The sequence below is a fragment of the Argopecten irradians genome, chromosome 1, assembly GCF_041381155.1.
Source record: "Argopecten irradians isolate NY chromosome 1, Ai_NY, whole genome shotgun sequence".
Taxonomy (NCBI): domain Eukaryota; kingdom Metazoa; phylum Mollusca; class Bivalvia; order Pectinida; family Pectinidae; genus Argopecten; species Argopecten irradians.
This window is the reverse complement of record NC_091134.1, coordinates 15529753-15552782: the sequence shown is the minus strand read 5'-3', so window position 1 is coordinate 15552782 and position 23030 is coordinate 15529753. Positions and strand designations below refer to the sequence as shown.

At 33.5% G+C, this 23030-nt stretch overlaps 1 protein-coding gene across 4 annotated transcripts in view; it reads right to left on the bottom strand.

Annotated features, from left to right (window-relative positions):
- LOC138318837 (endothelin-converting enzyme homolog) overlaps positions 1 to 23030 on the bottom strand; it is a 28876-nt gene that overhangs the window by 691 nt on the left and 5155 nt on the right. For 3 of the 4 annotated variants that reach the window (XM_069261599.1, XM_069261607.1, XM_069261588.1), the window contains 19 exons: positions 10585 to 10828; positions 9930 to 10133; positions 9476 to 9600; positions 8976 to 9125; positions 8435 to 8503; positions 8002 to 8118; positions 7474 to 7560; positions 6894 to 7042; positions 6452 to 6555; positions 5938 to 6056; positions 5527 to 5625; positions 4988 to 5065; positions 4276 to 4379; positions 3947 to 4057; positions 3395 to 3462; positions 2070 to 2194; positions 1076 to 1141; positions 759 to 854; positions 116 to 192 (listed from right to left, as the gene is read on the bottom strand). In XM_069261599.1, the coding sequence (XP_069117700.1) occupies positions 116 to 192; positions 759 to 854; positions 1076 to 1141; positions 2070 to 2194; positions 3395 to 3462; positions 3947 to 4057; positions 4276 to 4379; positions 4988 to 5065; positions 5527 to 5625; positions 5938 to 6056; positions 6452 to 6555; positions 6894 to 7042; positions 7474 to 7560; positions 8002 to 8118; positions 8435 to 8503; positions 8976 to 9125; positions 9476 to 9600; positions 9930 to 10133; positions 10585 to 10828 (2192 nt within the window). Of the gene's footprint in view, positions 1 to 115; positions 193 to 758; positions 855 to 1075; positions 1142 to 2069; positions 2195 to 3394; positions 3463 to 3946; positions 4058 to 4275; positions 4380 to 4987; positions 5066 to 5526; positions 5626 to 5937; positions 6057 to 6451; positions 6556 to 6893; positions 7043 to 7473; positions 7561 to 8001; positions 8119 to 8434; positions 8504 to 8975; positions 9126 to 9475; positions 9601 to 9929; positions 10134 to 10584; positions 10829 to 13989; positions 14240 to 23030 lie in introns of those variants that run through there. The other variant, XM_069261579.1, reaches the window with a different exon arrangement.

Genomic DNA, 23030 nt, shown 5'->3' with positions numbered 1-23030 from the left:
TGGGACAAAACACAACAAAAATTCTATCAAGGACACTATTTCCAACATCAGATGATTTTTTTTTTTATCTTTTTATTCTATACGAATTACATGGTTTTAATGTCCAGTGACTGACCTGTATTTGGCCGGACTATGAGGATCACCCACTAGCTGTAGATGGTCAGCTTGCTTCAGACTATTAGAGCACCACACCTGTAAAATACATCAAAACGACAATGGTCATATTATTGCATTGATTGCTATATCATGAAGGTAACATTATATTTTTAGAGAAGAAAAAAAAACCCACTAAAAGTATCTTTGTTACAATAAAGGGCAGATACTCAAATTAGTATTGGCAGAATACAGATTGTTAGTAAAAGATTTTAAAATTAATCTGTTTTTGACAGAATCTATGTAATTTTTTATCATTTTCGGTTTAACTGAAAACGTCTAAAGCACATAAATTTGACCACCTCCATATGACATCCAAAAGCGACAGGATGTAACTGCACATGATGAAACATGACACAATGAATATTGGTATTTTTTTAAGACAAAAACCATTACAGGGAGAGATCCATCTTCGATTTGCAGGGGTTACGATCTTATATGAAGATCTCGATGAAGAAAGCATAAGCGAGTGTAATCGATGGAGATTGAGGATGGATGAGATCATAAAATTATGTAACGTTCTAAACTTTCTTGAACTCTCCCCTTCCTTATAGACATGTAACAAACAATCACGTGTTTCTTTAAAGACATCAGTTTTTTAATACCTGTGAAAAGCCAAGGAAGAAGAGCTGTTTGTGTGTGAGATTCAAAGCCGGTAGAGGGCGCTCTTGTTGATTGTGTGACACCCAATCTGTATACGCCTGTTAAACAATACAGAAAACATTTTCATTACTTACACATTTCTCACGATTTTAAATAAATTAATGAAAAATTATTTTAAAACCTTGGGATGATTTTGACATATTTTGGTGGGACTATATGATGTTCAGAAATCAAGAGTAATCAAACTCAAGCCACATTATTTTTCAATATCCGTGTGGCAGGGCAGATTTACATGACATATATGAAAATAAAGACTTACATGATAGGCAGATTTGAGACCACCATTGTCAGCTATGTTTTCTCCCAATGTCAGCTTTCCATTGACCTATCAAAACAGAAACAGTAAAATAGTAATATCATTTCTTTTTCTTTCCTTTGTCACTTTAAATTCAACACACACAATCTTGGAATTCATACCTCCAGAGTTTAAAACATATAAAAGTAATTTTGCTCATAAGGTTAACAGAAAAAAAATTACAAAACATGTTAGGTGGGGTCTTATTTACGATTAAAAGTATTAAGAGAAACAACTTCAACAATATTATGTTCTTTAATAATGTCTGCAGTTAACTCTTGACTTATGAAACGGTAGAAATCATTATTTTCGTTAATCAAAGGGCCATAACTCTAATCTATAAGGTCCATCCAAATAGGTAAATTTAATCTGACTGAGTATCTTCACAAAGTTTCATGAACATCAGTTCAAACTGTACTGTACAACAATAACAAAAAGTTGTGTTTTTTAAGTTAATTACTTGGCCACAACTCAATCTAATAGCATCTACTACATGTGGGAATTAAACTTAGAGCAAGGATTTATAAATAAGAAGGATTTGTCACTGTCTCTTTACACTACTAAACACCATGCGGGACACCTATGAACCGGGAATAAAAACCATTTTCCTCAACAAATACTTGTCTTATTGAGTCAAAAGAAACAACAATGTAAAGCGTGATACATTTCACAATGTATATTCCTTGTTTTAATGACGGAAAATTTAAAAGGAAATGTCTCATTTCATGAAATAACAGCCCACTTCAGAAAGCAAGACAGTAAGCCTGGTACCTGCAAGCTACATCAAAGGTTGCGCCAGCATGACATCAAAGGAAAATAAGTCTTTGCCCAACGTCATGTTCAGTGCACAAACATAAAAGTTTTCGCGACATATTCTTCCAAAACCTCAAGTGACAAATCCTTCTTACTTATAAATCCTTGCTTAGAGCAGTTATTATAATATCTATAATGTTCGTACATTTTCACCATTCAGTTTATACTGGGAATATTGATTCTGTATGCATTCAGCCCTCTCCTTGAACTTTATCACAGACTGATTGTTCCACCAAGGTCGGAGGTTACCATTCTTGTCATATTCCCGACCTGACAATCAAAAATAGTTTTTTCAGTTTTTTCTTTGTATAAAATACATGCCTGTGCAAAGCATCCCTAGAAGTGCAGTGTAGGTAGTATCAATGAATATAAATATTGAAATAAACACTAATTGTGAAAACTGGAGGTCATTGGATAGAAAGAAATCTGACCAAAGCACAATATTTTTCACATGATGTGGCATCTGCAAAGCTTGTTTTTTCGGGAAAATTTATTCCAATGTGATCAATCAATTTTATCATTGTTGTTAAAAACCATCAAGAAAGTATCTCATATCCAAAACAATTGAAAGATGGTGAAAAAATGAAAAAGATCACTCAGTCCTGCAAATCCTAACTATGTGTTAGATATCTAGGTAGGGCTGAAGTGCTGAAGTGGTTAAGGTGTCCTGATACATGAAGTCTAACTTGTCAAGGTATGTAGCCGGTAAAGTCAGGATTCAGGATTATATAAGTATAAATCATTATAAATTAAAGATGCTCCACCGCCGTCATAGCATAAATGATATTCATCATTTGAACAATAATTGGTGTTTACTCGTGTATATATATGTCTAATTAACACAAAAAATAATATGAAATAATTTATTTTGCCTTTGGTGCATGCGCAATCAGTACTTTATTCCGTATAGGATATAGTGACACGGAATTTTTTCGGGATGCAATTAATTATTTTTCATATTTTTAACTTGAAGTAAAATTAGAAGCTTAAACTTTTCAATGGTGGTAATGGTGTAAAGTAATTTTTGTAACTGAAGAAAAATACTAAATTGTTTGCTCCTGTTTTTGATAGTGAAAAAATACCATTTGTCAGCGGTGGAGCATCTTTAAGAAGGAAAACGCCATACACTTTCGTAATACACAGGGATCCATATTAGACAATGGTCAGTTAAGACAAGTTCTACTATATTCTACCTTTAGTCCTTTACCTTTGTGTTTTCAGTTAAAAATCAAGTGGAGTAGATGCCAGTTATTGATGAAATGGAACAGAATTGGACGGAAATGGGTAACACTATATACCCTGCACCTCCTACCCCCTTTCTTTAGTTAGTTCGTAACTGGTTTATCGCCTACATCACTCTGCTTATTACTAGGCTTTATCTGCCTCCTTTCTGATGGAGGGACATGAAAAAACAAGAGATCTTGCGGTTGAATTTCAGCCACCGTTACCAGGTTGTTGATAAATACTCACCTTGGTCATCAAACCCGTGAGTGAGTTCATGTCCCATCACCACACCTATGGCCCCAAAGTTTAACGACCTGTAAAAATGTAAGTTTACAATCATTACAATCGCCACAAAATTATCATGAATCTCACCAAAACACTATCATAACTTTAAAAAAAAAATTATAATTTCCCTGTTATCTAATTATTGGTGATTGAATGATTAAATGAAAAAACGATATCCTAAAAGATGATATCCTAAAAGATGATATCCTAAGCAAATTTCAGCGGAAAGATAACAAAGAGTTACGTTCCATCACCATTGCAAATACTAGTACCGCACAAACATTATCTGGTATCACATAATTCATGAATTAATATTAGTCCATTGTTTTTAAAGATATTTCATGTGTGTGCATAAATCATCATTCCAATTCCATGCCTATTCATAAACTTTGAAAGTAATTTTGTAAAAGAAAACAAATAAAGAAACTCCATACCAAAACATGCAGTATACTTGACATAAGTATATTTGTATGTATATTAAAAGTTGGGAATGATAATATAAGAAACATTTACATTGGAAAGCTGGCATCATAAAAAGGTGCCTGTAAGACACCAGCCGGGAGGACTATCTCGTTCTTCGTGGGTGTGTAGTAGGCATTGACAGTCGGTGGCGTCATACTCCATCTGTAATTTAAGGTTTATTTCTCTTACAAGGTTTCACATATATATCTCAATAGTCTTCCTGTTATCAAGAAAATCATATAAATAGGCTGAAAAAAACTCAAATGACAACTTAACTGATCCATTCTAATCACAAATTAATTTCGGTTCGTGGTAAAGAAATTGCTTAAATATATCATAGTTGTACCAATGTTATGAGCACATAATCCTTAGGATTTTACCTGTTCTTCTTTGGCGCTTTCCTTAATTCTGCAAAGTTCTTCCTGAGCTGGTACTTTGTACTTCTGATATTGTTACCGAAGTACTCATCTACTTTTATCTCCAACTGGAATGATAAGATCATATGATACATTCTGATGGAGAATTCACTGTCCATTTACATAGCCAAAATGACTTTAACACTTAGAAGTTGTATTGACAATGGTTATGATTTTTTTATCATTATTCCAAAACAGTATCTCATGGAAATTATTTAGTTGTTCTCAGCATAAAAAGACAATTCACAATAATAATAACAATGAGCTTATATACAATGGGCAATTCTTATTGGTACATTGGAATTTACATACTTGTAGCTATGACAGGAAATAAGTAAAGATTTATTTTGGTCAAAGACAAACTTATTAATGTATCAGGAAGATACATGCTATGTAACTTAGCATTTCTTATTTCTTGGGCTACTGAACAAATGTTTTAAAACTGTTCAGCTTGATTAACCCAACAAAGGTTATATTTGACATTGTATGAACAGCCATGATAAAGGATTGTGCTCAAGTATTACCGGAGAAAAATAATTGTTCTTTACTTATCACTTCCATTTTGAAGGTTTTGAACTTTCTTGCCTTCAATGTACAGTATGGATCTGCATCAAATCAGAATGTTGCTTATTAATTTATTGAGTAATCAAGAAGTTATAATCCAGTTGGTACTTACACGTTTGTATTCCTCGTTTAATTTTGAAACATTCAGGATGTAATCTGGGAAGCCAATCATATTTATCACAGCATTTGCCTGTAGATAATAAACAAATTCATATTATATTGTTGTTTATTGTAATTTATCTGAAATCTGAAATTATCAGAGCAAAAAGTAATCGTGACAAAGCAAATAAACATGTGAAACTCTTAATCTTCATAGAGGTAAAACTTAATCCAATGTTCAGAAATCATAACTTGAAATTGATATTCATCAATAATTGATTTATATGACTCCTAAGGAAATAAAATAATCAACTCAAAATCACAATGGTAATTTCTTTTAGCTGTGATTTATTTAGGCATAGGCAATTTTTTATGATTTTTGATTTGAAAAATATTGGTATTCAATCTGCTAACAATCCAAGTAGTGTATATACTGTACAAAACATCATGACACGAACTTTTTATTGAAGAAATAGTAGAATAAGAATTTACTATGGAATTCAATAGTACATTTGACGTATTCTCTAACAGAGTGAGGCCAGTATGACTTACTTTATCCTCAGCTGCGGCTCTCGTTTCTTTGTCCATCCAGCTCAGATTTGGCAGATTGTTCTTAAAAGCTGCCTTGACTTCATCAATCATATGCTCCGCCTACCAAGTAAAAATAATGAATGGACTTTATATGTATAAGTTCTGAGTTGAAACTTGAAATATTTCAAAATTTACACTACTTTTAGTCTAACTATTTTATTTTCCAGGATATTTAACAATATTGGATGCTTGATAATTAGCTGTAGATGTTTGATAATTAGATGTATAAATCAGCCTGTTTTGCAGTTTCAATTACTTATTGATATTACAGGTTCAATAGAATGTTCCTGACCCTATTCTTAAATGAGATGTCAGCATATTTGACCCCTGTGACCTTGAATAGAGGTCAATATCATTAGCTTATATACAAACCTTATCCTTGCTGTCACCCTTGAATGCCTCTCGGATAAACATGGCACCCAAAGCAAAGCCGAGCGTTCCATCTGTATCTGAGATACAGTCTCTCCATAACTCCTCGCCTCCTGTGGTACCTGGTTACCATGGAAACCAAACACAACAAATGATTACAATAGGGAAAAAATATTTTTAATATATGGTTATAGAAACCACAACAAATGTTTATCAAAGGCACTAGAATGTGTTTAATGTAGTAATTCTTAAATTATTTTTCCCATAATTACATTAATTTAGGAGAAAATATATGTTCATATATATATGGTATGATACAGAGAAAGAAGGAGAGAGATGGACAGAGGCCCACAATAATGGCATACCTACAATTTAGTAAAACACAGATATAACAAATTTCTTTGGACCAAGAAAATCATTTTGTTATAAACATATATAGTTTAACGTGATAACCATAAATTTACTGTAAGCATGTTTTACTGTATTATCTACATTTTGCAGAAGGAGGTTGCCTTACCTGACAGTGCCTCAGAAAGTACTTTCTGTGCATTACGGAAAGGCTTAGATAAATAGGACGTCGTAGACTTGATGATATGCCACATCAGATAGTTGTATAGGGTCCTATAGAAAATATTTTTATAGTTACCAGTTGTATACAGTATCATTTAACAACATAAAATTATATCATCATCTCTAAAATTATAATATACTTTAGAGTTGTCTCCCCTATGTTTGGCTTAAAAAGAATTTATGAGTTCTTTAATCATGACTGGATATATCCATGATTTAAACATGTCCTTTTCAAAATTAGTAATTAAAAGACAGCCAAATAAATTCTTAATGTGGAATTTAATAATGATATCAAGTAAAGCATGTGAATGGGCCACTATCCCACCTGACCCACAACCCCCACCCACAACCCCCACCCCTGAAGGTCGTTTGAGTGACATAACAATAACCTTTTGCCTTTCTCTGTACTCATTGTTTCGTTGACAAGGTTGGCCATGTCGTGTAGATAATTCCCAGCGTATGATACGATTTCCTCCGAGGCCGTGACCTGTAGATCAGCTGGAGAGAGACAGGAGTTGATGATGTGGAGCCAGTTAAACTGTAAACAGACACAGATGACAAAAAAGTTAATAACAGGGCATGTTAATTTTGAAACTGGCATATTTTTTCCAGAATGTAGTTTTAGGTCATATCACAGTAACTTAACCTGACAAGTAATATATGTCAACAAGTTAATCAAGTAAAACCCAGACTAATGTCGGCAAGTCAACTTATTACACATCATGCTGACATCAGTCAGTATCTCAACAACTGCATGGTGTTATAATTATATATAACTCTACTTGTTGACATACTTGTCACATCAAGTTACTGCAAAACAAACCAAATCATACAAAAGCAGAGACACACTGCCATAGATTTGACTATTCTGTATTGCCTTTTTTGGAAGTGGCAGAAATTAAGACCAACCAATATCAAATTTGTTTATTCTGTTCTACTTCTTTTTACATGAGAGAAATGTAGACCTACCAGTGTTACGTTCTGCTGCAGCTGCTGGATGGTAAGTTTATTATACATCTTCTCCTCATCTCGGTGATCCTCTGAAGGGATGGTGATCTGAAAATAATACATTGATTGTACCCAACACAAGTCGTTTCTTAGCCCTATTCTAAAACATTAAATATTTGTGTATAATTTCTTTCTCGATTTGAAGCTTTCAAAGTATTAAGTATTTCATACATTATGTAAAATATTCATCATTTGGCCCACATGGAAGTACATTGACTCCATTGAACATATTTCATTGTTTTTATATTTGTGGTAACAGAGCAAATATGGAAACAACTAAAAATTTATATACACAATGATTATTTCATAACAATAGCTTATATTTGATGCGATTTCGGTCATTAGATAAATCTTATAGTGATTTGTTATTACATTTTTGTATTATTATGTACATATTTAATCATGATGACTACAGAAATGCTTTATCATATGAAAATAAACCGTTCATACATGGAGAAGATAATTGCAGAAGTTTATGTAATTACTTACATTGGCAAGGTTTGTTTCAAACATGATAACGTCAATCATCTGAGAGCGAGTACTGTTTTCTTCTCCGCCGAGTAACATGCCAACCTGTGTCATGTACTCTAGGTAGGCCGTCAGCACCTACAGGGGAGAAACAAAATCTTACAGGGAAACAAAAATCTTACAGATAAAGCACATACAAATTCCTACAGAATTTTAGTTAACCTTGTGCAAATCATCTTTATTACTAAAAAGTAAAGCAAATCATATAGCACACTGACCCTTCTAGTACTAACTAGAAATTAAATATTGTACAGGAAGCCAATTTAATTAAAGGAATCTGTCTTTTTTCCTAGCTCACATTTTCTACCCATAATCTGTTGGGGAAATAGCTTTATTTCAAGATTGGTGATTTCATGATGAGAATATACCTATAACCCATGCATTCATCACTTACTGTGTCATTTTCAATACTTTTGTTGAGGTAGTAGTCTCGATCAGGTAGACCTAACCCGGACTGGTCGACCTGGAAACAATAAAAGTATAGCTTTAATTATACATATATCTGTTTGTAAATAATTACCATCCACACCTTCCTTAAAACTTTAAGTACAACTTGCAAACGTAAACCATTCTTGCTAATTCACAAAAAAATGTTTAAGATATTCATAGCTAGAACCATATGTATTGTACGGTTTTGTTTTTTTTTTTGTTTTTTTTTTTGTTCTTTGACAATAGAAGGTTCATAAAAAAATGTCCTTGATGATGACTGACAGGCTTTTAAAAATATGAACACAGAAAATGTTTCCAAACTTTCCACAGCTTTGACAAAATACCAAAGGTGATTCTGATTTTGTTAAAGAGATGTAATGCCTTGTACTAAATCTCTCCTGTGATTATATTAAATTGGTCATCATAACAAACAATAACTTCAAACAAAACAGATGTAACTCATCTTCTCAATTTAAAGTCTTGAGAGCATCATAGTGCTGACAAACCTTTAATATGTTTCTTGCAGAGTTCCGATCGTCCTCTCCGACCCACACACCAAACAAAGTGGATATGCCATATTTCTTACTCTTTTCCAGTAGGTCCTGGAGGTCAAAGTTGGAATCTATTACAGAAATAGACCAACTTGGAAATTCCTTCTGTAACACAAATTCATTGGAACAGAAAATTAACCTCAGGTACACACTGTCATACAAGTATTTCTATTAATGGTTTATAAATAGGTTACCTTGATCTATTAACGATAGACATGAATCCTTTTAAGAACCTATGATCCAGAAATGATCTTCTAATTGATAAGAGCAAAAGAAACATACAAGTTTTTAGAGATCACAGACTTAAGATTTTTTCCTTAACCTATATAATGCTTTTAATTTTCTTTGGAGAAATTTATTTAAGAAACTCCTTAAATTCACAAATACTGATGAAATATATATATATTAGGTCCAGTAAAGGTTTGGTTGCAAGAGTTAAAGGACAGCTGTGATACCTGAAGTATATCCTGTAACGGTTTGGCCCCGAGATCCTCTATCGTCTTATTCTCGTCCATACACGACAGATAATAGGTCTTGGCCTTCCACTCCGACAGATTTATCGACTTATTCACCGGTTGTTCTGAAATATACAGTTTGTAACATGCTAGCACAGGAGTAACAGAAAGTTAAGGCTATTTGATGTATCCTAAATACAAAACATTTATTTTATTCTGAATGCATGAACAGTTGATGTAACCCATAATGTGTATATAATCAAACTAAGACAACCAAATCAACAGCTATTTTAATGGAAATTACATTTTTTACAATTTTAAAAATTTACATGATAATCCTTAAACAATACCATAAAATTTCAATTCTTTGAAATTTGAATTCCTCATTTTAAATGAAAACCAACAGATTTTGCTGCACAAGAGGTATGTGCTATGGTTATATTATTGTACAAACCTATGGCGTGCTTCATGATGACCTGATTAGACTGCCACAGGACACTGAAGGTGCTGAAGCGCGAGTGACCCGAGGGGATCGGGTGGGATTTCATCCAGCCTCCACAGGCATACTGATAGAAGTCATCACAAGGGTCTACGGACCTGTCCATGGCGGTTATAATGGAGCTCGACACCTGTACACATGACGCCTCCAAACAAACAGCTGCAGAAGAGAAAAAGTTAAAATATTGCTGAGTTACATTTTAGTTCACTAATAAAAACACCCCTGTAGGTGTTACAATTTTTTTAAGTGCCCTGGGAGGTAATTATGGCGAATATGGTACTTAAAATAAGTCAAAATTTACAACAATCTAATGTAATGTCATTCATGGCTAAATTATCTCCCCTTGTGGGCAGTATAAATGCATAAAAAAGAAACGAAAATGATGGATATATTATATAAAAAGTTAATGATGCACCAATGAAAACCTGCTCTCATGTGCAGATAATATATTAATAGAAAAACAGAATTAATTCTTCAGATACAAAATCATAAGAGATAAACGAAGAAATATTGTAAACAAAGGAATGAAAATGACTCCATTATAACCATGAATTTGTTGAAAATGTGTTCGTTATAAACATACGTTTTACTGTACACCTGTTATACTCACATGAATTCTGAAGATAGGTGATGTGTGCCTGTTTTGAGGCCAGTACTATGGCCAGAATGATGACGGTGATTGACAAGACGATGGTTAGAATTAGAAGGACTCTTTCCATGATGGATTTCTTTTGCCATAGCGACAGTCCACCCTTGAAGACGACGCCGGCGTTAAAGTCGAGGGCTGGAGGGTTGCTGGTGTTTGAAATGTCATCTTCCTCAAAGTTGGTTCGTTTATAACCCTGAGTGCTCATCTGTTTGTTCAGAAATGAAGAGAATTAGAATTAACCCTGAGTGCTCATCTGTTTGTTCAGAAATGAAGAGAATTAGAATTAACCCTGAGTGCTCATCTGTTTGTTCAGAAGTGAAGAGAATTGGAATTAACCCTAAGTGCTCATCTGTTTGTTCAGAAATGAAGAGAATTAGAATTAACCCTGAGTGCTCATCTGTTTGTTCAGAAATGAAGAGAATTAGAATTAACCCTGAGTGCTCATCTGTTTGTTCAGAAGTGAAGAGAATTGGAATTAACCCTGAGTGCTCATCTGTTTGTTCAGAAACGAAGAAAATTAGAATTATAACTCTGAGTGCTCATCTGTTTGTTCAGAAGTGAAGAGAATTAGAATTAACCCTAAGTGCTCATCTGTTTGTTCAGAAGTGAAGAGAATTAGAATTAACCCTGAGTGCTCATCTGTTTGTTCAGAAATGAAGAGAATTAGAATTAACCCTGAGTGCTCATCTGTTTGTTCAGAAATGAAGAGAATTAGAATAATCATTATAAGGCATGTACATGTACATAATGGCAGCTGTATGCTGTACAATATATTGACAAACTTTGTTTTTATCAAATTGAATGTTAATCTTCAAATGTTAAAAAATGTATTACAGTTAATCTTAATACAATTCATTTATTTGTTTATCCTAATTTGAATTCTGAATGGAATTCAATTATTTAATATTATCTATCTTCACAATGTTTTATACAAAAATTGCATTGTATAGAATTAAAGTATGTGTACTATTTAGCATACTGTACATTTTTTCTAACTATTCTTTTAAATAGAACATTTAAATAGGACATTTTAAAATCAACACACACAATAAAATAAACATAATTGTCTTATTCAACATACTGTATTGTACATGTATCCATGGGTGACAATCATTTCATCAATACTGCTGTAAGTCCCCATAAAAACCACGAAGATTAGACTTGACGATGTCAATACTAACGCCCAACCATTCTACACAGATTCTTTCACCACTACAGTCGACATCTCAAAGACTTCCTTTCATTGGTATATTGATAAATCATGAGCATCGACTGTCAACAGCACCCCCTAGACAATCTTGTTAGAACTGAGGCCAGAGGTCAACCTCATGTAAACCAAGGAACTAAAATAGGTGTTGTTTAATATTATAAAACAGCTAATCTTAAGCATCCCATGCACATCAACGTGTTCATCCAAATATGTATGTCTTTTTTTTCCCCTTTTTTTTATCCATTTTTACAGTTTTTGAAATATAAAAGGGCATTTGTTCTCTTTTTCAATATAGTATTTAAGTTTTTTTGTGCACAGGGGTAATGTCAAAAGGGCTTTTGTCCAGAAGGGATTTGTACATTATTCCACAGTATGGAGGTGCTTTTGTACAAGCTTAAGGGGCTTCATGTCCTAGGAGCTTTAGTCTGGGGGAGCTTTAAGTGTTTTTGTACCATATGGGCTTATAATGTATGTCCATACCCCTGATCCACACTGTGTTTTGCCTCAACAATATAATGCAAGCACATGATATCTGTGATAGAAATGCTGCTTTTTTCTTGACACCCCAATATAGGCCTGCCTTGCAATGATCTCTCAAGACCTGCATGGTTATGAATATGTTATTTCTGTAGAAACTTTGCAGCTTTAGGACAGATAATTAAGACCATGCATGCAAGGCATGAATAAGTCTTGCCGTTAGAATTATACAGAAAATATGAGCCGATGATTAGCCTTTGGTGTGATTTGAGAATAATTTTAAGCTGGTAATTTACTAAATGGACCCTTTAAACACATAGCTCAAATAAGCATCCAGGTTACCTATCCTATAGGTAATTAAATTTTTCAAACAATTTCATTGACAATGTCGGCGTCAATGTCAAAGGAATAAGACAACAGGCATTGTCTATGTAAGTCTTCTTACAAAATCTCAAATCTTAATTTACAGATGCTCTATCACCAACAGAGTCAAAACGATACTCACAATTTGAACAATAATTAGTGTTTTATCGTGCATATATACATTATGTATATATATGTCTATATATATATATGTCTAATTAACAAACAAAAAAATCATACAAGATCATTTATTTTGCTTTTGGTGCATGCACAATTAGTACTTCATTCCATATAAGACATAAGTGCCACAGATTCTTTTGAGATGCAATTAATTATTTTTAACATTTTCATCTTTGAGTGAAACGAGAAGCTCAAACTTTTCAGTGGTGGTAATGGTGTAAAGTAAGTACATTGTAACTTTTGTAACTGAAGAAAAATATTGTCTGTTCCTGTTTTCGAGAGAGAGAAAAAATATCATTTGTCCATGATGGAGCATCTTTAATACACATACATGTCTAAAGATCTACCTATAATAAAGCATATTTACACAATACATGTATCACTATATCTTCTAATCCAGAGCCCAAAAATGAATCCTGAATTAATACAGACAAAGATGGACCTGATTTCATACAGTAATTAGGAGACAGAAACAGTCACTACATTTACATACATATATTCAAAACTGTGACCATACCATCCTATAAAGGTAGTAATGGGATGGACTTCACTACACTAGAATTCTGAACTTGTTCTAGCTACATTTTAGTTCCCTGTTAGCCATTTAAATTGATCGATAGTCTTCCCATTACTAAAACCGAACTCAGTTACAGTGTGCTAACAGACAATCTCAGGTAAGACAATAAAGCAGAAACCCCATCTTCAGTAATCAAACAATTCATCATTCAATGTAATAATTGAATTTTACTACCCTAGAAATCCATACAAGCTTACTTTTTCAAAATTATATGTCAGCTTCTTTATACATCTGATATACAGTGTAGTTCTAAAGCCAAAACACTTACGATGCAGCTATTGTAATTGTATCAGTAGATTCAGGCAGCCTCAGGTAAGGCATTATCAATAGCACGCCCTGAATCACCTGTCCCCCTCTCCATATCCTCCCTTCATCCCCTTTCAGCACCAACCCATTCATCTCTGCCCCTGTCTCCTCCAATTCACTACATCCAACCCCCCCTCCCTACCCCCATCCCCCTCAGCACGGACCCCAACTCCTTAGAATGGTTTATCAAATGAACTCTAACAAAAACAAATAAATCATAACTCAATATCTCAGACACACAATTTCCTCTCACCTGAGCATTATATTCAGCTGGATCCATCGCTGATTTATACGATGACAATTAAGTTCTTACCCTGTCAAGGTATTTAACCAAACTGTGATATCTTCTAAGAAATTAAACCCTATGGTGTTTAAATACACACACGATAATGCGTCGACATTGGGTATATCCTAATAAAACAAAAACCCGAGACAATTTATGCCTTCAGAACCAAAAGTTCAAGTAACAGGAAGGTATCGATGTGTAATCACATGTACACCCATATGTGTGCATATATACATGTATATATACCCACCTCATGAATATAAAGTCACAAGACAACTTCATTTTATAGGTTTGTCAACAGTGTGCTGTACCAGTTAATTATTAGACCATGAAGCTTCGGGTACACACATACATTGACCAGTCTTCGTATATATTACCTTGGTACTAAAGGTAAACAATATGGTTAAACACTCGAATTGTATTGTGTAAAGATGGCTTGAAAATCTGAGCTTCAAATGTGACTGTCACTTAATTATATATAATATGACATCAATAGGCAAAATATGTTTATCGTGATGTTGATTTTAACCTTTTTAACAGTGTTAAGTTTTATAGGAGCTTTAAGATCAAGCTGGAGAGTGAAATTTAATATATAATTGTTATTGCCAATTTATCATTATTATCAGCTGTTCAGGTGAATTAAGTCAGGTATGTGGCACTAGTGCTACTATTGTCTTTCAGTTTTTAAAAGAAATATCAAAGTTTAATATGTTTTACACATCTGGTTATATGTTATCTCAAATGTGATAATTTTGCCAGCTCAAACCAATGTAAAAACTGTCAATTTCCATCAAGTTTTAGCAGAATTATCATATCATTAATTTCTAACAAAATCTTTAAAAATTAATGTCTTTCCCTAATATTATCAACCCCACTTTGATATTTTCATCCCTATGTTAAAATTATCACTTTTCTGTTGTTGCTGCATATAAGAGGTTTATCCCTCTTCGAAACAGCGGTATATTAATTAGTATTTTGCTGTAATTAGTACATTGGGGATTTAAAAATTGTAACAAAGGGGTCCCTGGGTCCTTATTAGGGAACTAAAATGAAAGCTGTGGACAAAATGCCAGCCATATTTTATCTTTTTCTGTATGTACTCATGGCACATTAATCTGTCACAGTAAACAATGATATGCCTTTTTGAGACACATTATTACGTCATGATTCTCATGTGAAAAGACTTGTGCAAGTTATATAATGTACATATGTTATAACAAGAACAATTGTAATGCAATAAAAAGTTGTAAAACACACTTTAAACCCTGTTGACTTCAACTCCTTTTGAAGAGTCTTTTGGAGAGGTATGTATAGTGGGAGGGGTGGTAATTATATGTCAAATATGGTATACCAGGGATGTCTCCGAGTTCCTTTGCGTTGCCGCACATGGCCCGTGAGGACCAAACTCCGATGCCGGGTTCGGGGCCACTTTTCTTCAAATGAGTAAAATTAAATATATGTAATTATGGATTGGGATCTGTATCTATGACCACATGATTTTTCACTTACCGGGTAGTTCTTAGGTCCCCTTTAACAAGAAATGAAATTCAGTTGAGAATGTGTATGAAATTCAAATTGGTGCGTTCAAATCTCATCCGATTAACTTGTAAAAGTTTTTTTTTTTTTTAAATTTTGCTTACAATACCAGCTCCATTGAGATCAGCTATATGTGTATTCGGAAATGTAAAACTCAAAGCCATTTTTCTATGAATTAGTTTCATAGAGCTTTCATTAAAGTGAACAGTTGGGCAAGGAAGGCTAAAGTCGGTAAAAATGGTGTGAATGTATCTAGTATAATTTCTATGAAATGGAAAAATAAAATCTCTCGTCAAAATCTGTCTGCGTACCAAGAAATTAATTTAAAGTTGGAAATTCAAAACGTCTCCCGGCTCACTATGTCCGTGGTTACATTTCCACGCAGCCTCGCTTTCATGCTTTCAATTTTCTTAAATGGTCAGAACTGGGAAACTAAGAACTTGACCGTCGTATTAATATGTGTACAATGGACGCATTTAGAACTAGCTGAACCTTAAGATATGTACATGTATACATAAAGATATTGATCAATCCCATTGTATATATCTACTGATACAACATACCAGATGGTAATGTCTCCATTGATATTTTATTACCACTAATAACTCTCCTTATAAAGACCCCTTGTCTGTATCTTATAAATACCAGATAATATATTCTTCATAGCTTTATATATATATAGCTATATAGCCATGTCAAGTTACACATATGTCCATACGTATACAGCAACAGCAGTATCGAGATAATATGATCATGATTTTGTATTAAGTATTACGAGTCCGGTGAAGATTAGCTGTGACCTCATTATAAATTAATTAACTCCAAACAAAATTAATTTCACAATCACTGGAAGGCAGCACTAATTGTACCCATGGAAACCATGCCATTTTATATTATCATCTTGAAATTCCAGTATTGATATTCAAGGACCTGCCTAATAAATTAAGATTTATAAGGAGATGAATCATTCAATTATTGCAGGAGTACATATGACTATATCCCATGTATAAAATTGGTCTTTCCTGGGTTTTTTTTAAATTTACATTGTAAATGGAAAGGCAAAAAGGTATAGCAAACAGAATAGGTCTCGAACCAGGGACCTTTAAATGCTGTCAGATGTGAAGTAACCTGAAAGTCCCAATTGATTGACCAAGTCCAAATCCGTTGTACAGTATATTCTTCCATCATTTCCCCTCGAAGACAAACAAGACAATATATACCACCATTGTGGATGTAGTTGTGTGTTAATTTTGTAACATGAAGGAGAGGAGAAAAAGTAGCCACCAAACCATGACTTTAACCTAGGACCTCCATACATAGGGTCAATGCTCTATTGATGTTCCTACCCTCCAACAAGAGATACCTCTATTCCTGAATTTCGCTTTTCTTCCTTAGAGGCCCTGTGATGAATCCATGGACACCAGTAGGTATTCAGAACAGTATTACGTTATCCTCTTTCCAAGGAAGATGTTTCAATCACATCCTTTTACAACTTTGAAACAAATTCAATTTGAACACAAGCAAGTGAAAAGACTAGAACTCTAGCCACTGGATTTTTCAATGAACAACAAACAAACCATCCTATTTAGGTACATGTGTACAACATCATCAAGATAGGAAAGCTGATTAACCTTACACATAGCATGACTCCATGGCACTGCATGGCAGTACAATCGCCTTAGCTTTATATCATTATAATCTTACTTAGTAAAAAGATCTAGGACATTTTATATGTATATACCTCATTTGTAATGAATCCAAGGTCATCCGTCTGAACCACATTTATGGCATACTTCATCTTGGAATACCACAGACCAAATTAACGATAATTATATAAGCTACAATCTTAAAGACCTCTTGGGTTAATGTCTAATATCATATATCTCTGACACAATCAACAAGGTCTATATAGTGTCAGAGTTTTCGATTTCATTTACAAGAGTAGATTTGAGTAATTATCTCTTCCCTGTGACCTTGATTTGATTTTGTCAAAGCAAAGCACAAATGGATATTTTGCAATTAAGGGGAAATACCACAACCTTAAGTTCAGAATTTCTTTCTCTACCTCATGTTAGTATGATTGTTCTACTATGCTGTACTGGGACCCAACCAGTATTCGTGTCAGAAGAGTAGTCATGATTGTGTGCAAATTCTACTGTGCGTCCAGATTTCCGAATGTCTGGAGCGCGCAGTTGACAAATACCTCATGATGGTGTTGTCTTGTTTATGTAGAAATACTGTGTTTCGTGAGATGCAAGCAATTATTTTTTTCCCAAATCACGACTACTGTTCCTTCATGACTACTGGAAGCTAGCTATACATGGTCCCAAGAGGGTTGCTAATATTTGCAGGGGTTTTAATTATGCTAAATTTGCTGATTCATCGAATTTTGCAAAAATTCATATCTTTTTATTAAAACCATGGTTTTACATATCATAGCCCACAGGCGTCTGCATCTGGTTTTGGAAAAATAAAATATCCTACCCCTACTTAATAGTTGGGTAAGGCAAATTATATTTTTATCAAACTAGAAGCAGACGCCTGTGCATAGCGAAACGGATCATTTGAATGATGATTTCAAAGCCTTATATATATAAAAAAAAACTCAAGAAAATAAGTCCCATTGAAAAAAATTCCAAACAGTAAATAGAGAAATTTTACATCCGCAAAGTTTAATAACTGTACAGTATATGTGACTTACAGGTGAAGTAGAACCGTAGTTATGTCTCCATAATGACTCCTGATCTTCAGGTAACAGCTCGGCCATCATCACAGTTTAATACAACTCCCAAATTATTGTAAAACCTTACTTCAGTCTTAAAATCTTCGAAAGGTAAACTTCAGTCAGAGAAGCAAAAAACAATTCCAATGTAACTTTTAAGACTGCCTAATTATAAATAGTTTTGACCCTTTGCGTACAATATGAACATAAACAATTAAAGAGAGTATCTTTAAGAAGGAAATAATGGAAGTCAGTAAGAAAATGCCCCCCGGTTATTTTCATCCAACAAACAGGATTTTAAGTGAGATTTCACTAATGGACTTTAGTACTTTATATACATGAAGTACAAACTTTCTTTAATGTTTACATATCTACAAACTAGTATGCACAAGCAATCACCATGGCTTTATCAAAATATAAATGACAATTTAGGAAAGTAATATTACATAGGGCATAAGGTGCCTGCAGTCAAATCAGCATATCTAAGATAGGTAGGACAATGAAGTGCCTGTGGCAGCTAGCCCTATAGGAAATACATGTACATACAATTTGAGAGACATTGGACCAAGTACAAGGGAGGTATATGCAGTTAATATGAGACATATTATAGACAAAATATTGACTATAAAGTCAAGCAATTAAGCTGACCAGGTCAGTTTTAGAAAATGTCACACAAATATCCCAGAGAGGTAATCTCACCCTCAATCCTGTACCAGGTGCCTTATGCCCTAGCTCCTGCAAATTTTTGAAATGCCACATCTTCCAGGGTTTGCATATTATGAAAATTAAGGAATTGACCTAGCTCAGCAGTGATTTACATGACTCGCCGAGACGAGTCCTGCCCTCATGATTTTCTTGTGGGACTCACCAAAATTTTAGAACCCTCTATATTTCTTTGTACTGGGACTCATCAAAATTTGAAAATTAGCGTTCTGGACTTGTCTTAAAAAATCCTACATAAATAGCTGAGCTGTCATGATCACCTAGCTCGCCATCTGAGGTTCCATTCCTGGCATATAAAGACATGTACATTGTACAAAAAAAGGGCATGTCATTAGGCTGGGGATACTTACCGTATTTGACCTAATAAGCGCCCAGGGTTTAAAAAATTGAAAAAATGAAAAGGTGCTTAAAAAGACAAAATCATTGCAAACCTATACAGTTTTGATAGTTTTGGTCCTATGCATAGGCAATTGAAATGAGGCCTCAATAAGGGGAGGGATGCTTAATGGGATATGGGCGCTAAGCATTGTGTCAAATACGGTATAAAAATTACACGAGTTTTCTTCAGTCACTGTAGCTTGATTTCTTCCAACAATTATATAAGATCTTTATTGTACATATATACATTTACAGGGGACATCCAGACCACTGATTACCATTAAATATTTTATTTAATTCTTTTTTTCCTTTTTTTGTTATCAATCATTTTGAAATAATGACAGTTTATACTACAGATCACTACGAGATATTCTCCACACTTATAGCACCTGACTACTTAGTCAATCTTATAGATTATGTCATACTACACGCCCCTGGGAGCTCAAAGTGTCTCACACCCCTGAAGCTGACCTACCATTTCAAAATATGCTACACCCTTTTTTTGGGAGGTCAGACCCTATAGAAATAGTTTGGTGCTATATATATGGATATATATAGGTATAATAAGAAAATTCCATGTAAACTGTCATTGCCACAAAAATATTTTCACATTTAATAGTCTTGATCAGTCATTTTTAGCCATTAATATTTTTTATCATAAAGACACAATGCTGACAAAAAACAATTCGCCAGTACATTTTATATACCAAAAATTCTGTACGTATTACCTTTTAAACAAAAAATATTTTGAAGGCGTTTGGATCATTGTAATCTGAACATATATACTTAAATATCAATATGGCATTGTCGTCAGTGATTTATATACCCACTAAATATTTAGAAAGCACCAACGATTATTCTTACCCAGTATAACTCTATACAAATTTAAGGTAAAGCACATACATGTATCGTGAGCATATTTTATCATTCCATGTACATCTGTATAATTCTGTTATCGGCATTCCCCGCCACAGCTTAGGTCAAAGCTAACTGATTACTGAACATGCATATGCAGCTAATTCAGGGCTTAAATAATCAATATCAGTCTATAGCATTATGTAATTTCTCTGCATTTTATCATTTGCTTTGATCTCCAGTTCGAAATATCCATGCATGTCAATTAAGGGAGGTGGTCATTTGACATTTATACCAGGGTGACACCTATATATATATATATCCAACTTTAATTTGATGTTTCCATGGCAATCTTTGGAAATGTTGTGTTTTCACAAAGCTCATAAACTTGATTATAGCTGATGTACATATGAAATCCAAAAAGATGGGACGTAATTGCATATCTGAACTAAAGATCTAGGGAAAAATCTTTACTTTTGTTATTTTTCTTAATTTTTTCCATCTCTTGCCAGTGTTCCATTTGTAACTTTCAATTATCAATTGGAATGTCGTTAATTTACATGAATGCAAATCAAAATTAACACTACACTCCAGCATGATCTTGAAGACTAGAACCATGGAATATCACATGACCATTGTATTTAACATTTTTAAGGAGTGATCATACAATTTATCCTTTTTGACACCAGTGACTTTGTTACTAGTGCTCCAGCATGCAATCAGCCATCTACATGAAATTACAGTATAAAATATGTTTGCAACTCAAAATTGCCCTGAAAGATAAATTATTCAGATTTAATGCTTATTTTACTTCTTTCACATTTATGAAAATAAACATATATACATAAAATATGTATAGCATGATATATTTGTATATCATTACAGATATCCTTCCTGGTTCTCATTTTTCAGAATTTGAACATGATCACATATGCAGGATTTTGACTGAATCCAATTAAAGCTCATCAAATGGGAATGACATTTTAGCAATTTTATTGAAATGACATTTTAGCAATTTTGGTATAGGTTTCTATACAAATTTTCAAATTACATAACCTTATTAATATACACTGCGAAAAATGAAAAATATTGATCTTTCAACATTGTTTCCAGTTACCATTAATGATTGATACACACAGGGGCATGAAACGTTATACATGTATGGGGAGATGGGCAATAAATTATACTGTATTACCTCATACAATTTTACAACACAGTAGCCCCTGCAAGGTGACATGCCCCTGTGCATTAATATAACATTAATCATATAATGAACAAAACAACAGTGAAAGCTATATACATGCAGTGTAGGGATACTGTTACCAACATCTGTGGATATAAGGTATCATTTCGTCCAACAACGTCTGTGCATTATATATAAATATTCAAGGTTTCACATAAAGGATATGCAAATTTATTGTCCTTATATTATGCAAATCACGTACATATGCATGTATCTTTATCACAAACTAGCTAGGCAAATCAAGATAATGATTTAATTAGGAATAAAGGTTTATATGTTTCAGAGAAAACCTATGATAATCTTTATAACACAATCTGATAAATACTTCTACAGGACACATGTAAATAATTTACTTAATTGATAATGTTTTTGTTTGTTTTTGCTGGATGTAAGATACTCACAATATGTTCCACAAGCTTAAGCTAGCTCTAGCTATATATAAGTAGTGGAGAAATTTGAGAAAAAAATCATAAGCTATAATTATTTTGCACAGAAAAAGCATATGTCCAGTCAAACCTGTCTATAAAGACCTTCCAAGGGATAAGAAAAAATGGTGCTTACAGGTCTTTTATTATGTACACGGGGGAAATTGTGCTGAAATTGAGACCCGGAAAAAGCGGTCTGAATAAACAGGTGGTATTTACTTATACCAAGATGGTCACTACGATAGGTTTGACAGTACATTCAATTCAGATTCAGAGTATATTTTATTGTGCAGTACTTATTTTATTTTGTAATTTTATCTATGCATTACATGCAACTGTCTAGCCTTGCCTGATTGCAGATATATTCCACACTAGGGCTTTACAATTCCCCTGACATAATTATATATATATAATTTTCCTGCATCTTTGACTGAAAATATCTTAGTATGGGAATCTCGAGTTCCAGACCTTTAAGAGTGCCCCAATCCCCTTAAAACATGTGAGGAACTGCAATCATTGTTACACAACTCAAACTAGCTTGCTAACTCATCAAGCTTGCATAAGCCAAAGAATTAGTTGAATTCTTAGTATTTCAAAAGAAATTGAACCTATAGCTTTACAGTTACCAAATAATTGAAGGTCTTGTTGCTCTATAGTTCAAAAAGTTTATATTTCACTAAATTTTGTTTAAAGAGCCATCAGTTCTATGTAAAATATAGAATGACAAACACTGTACATTTTTCAGTGCAAATAGGTTAGTCCACAAAATGTATATGTACACAATATATGGTACCTATCTTGTGTATGATAAGCCCAAGAAATACATGTTTTTGTAATTGAAGTTAATCCAATCAGTGTGTTTATTATTACTAAGACTATGCGACACCATTCTTAATTTGGTTACCATGACAACAAAAACTTTGACAAAAAAACCTACACGCACATCTATAGAGGGTAACCTAAACATTGTTGCAAAGTTTTTATTGAAATTGATTCAATATTTAAAGATGCTCCACTGCTGACCGATAGTATTTTTTCACTATTAAAAACAGGAGCATATGATTAAGTATTTTTCTTCAGTTACAAAAATTACTTATTTTACACCATTATCACCATCGAAAAGTTT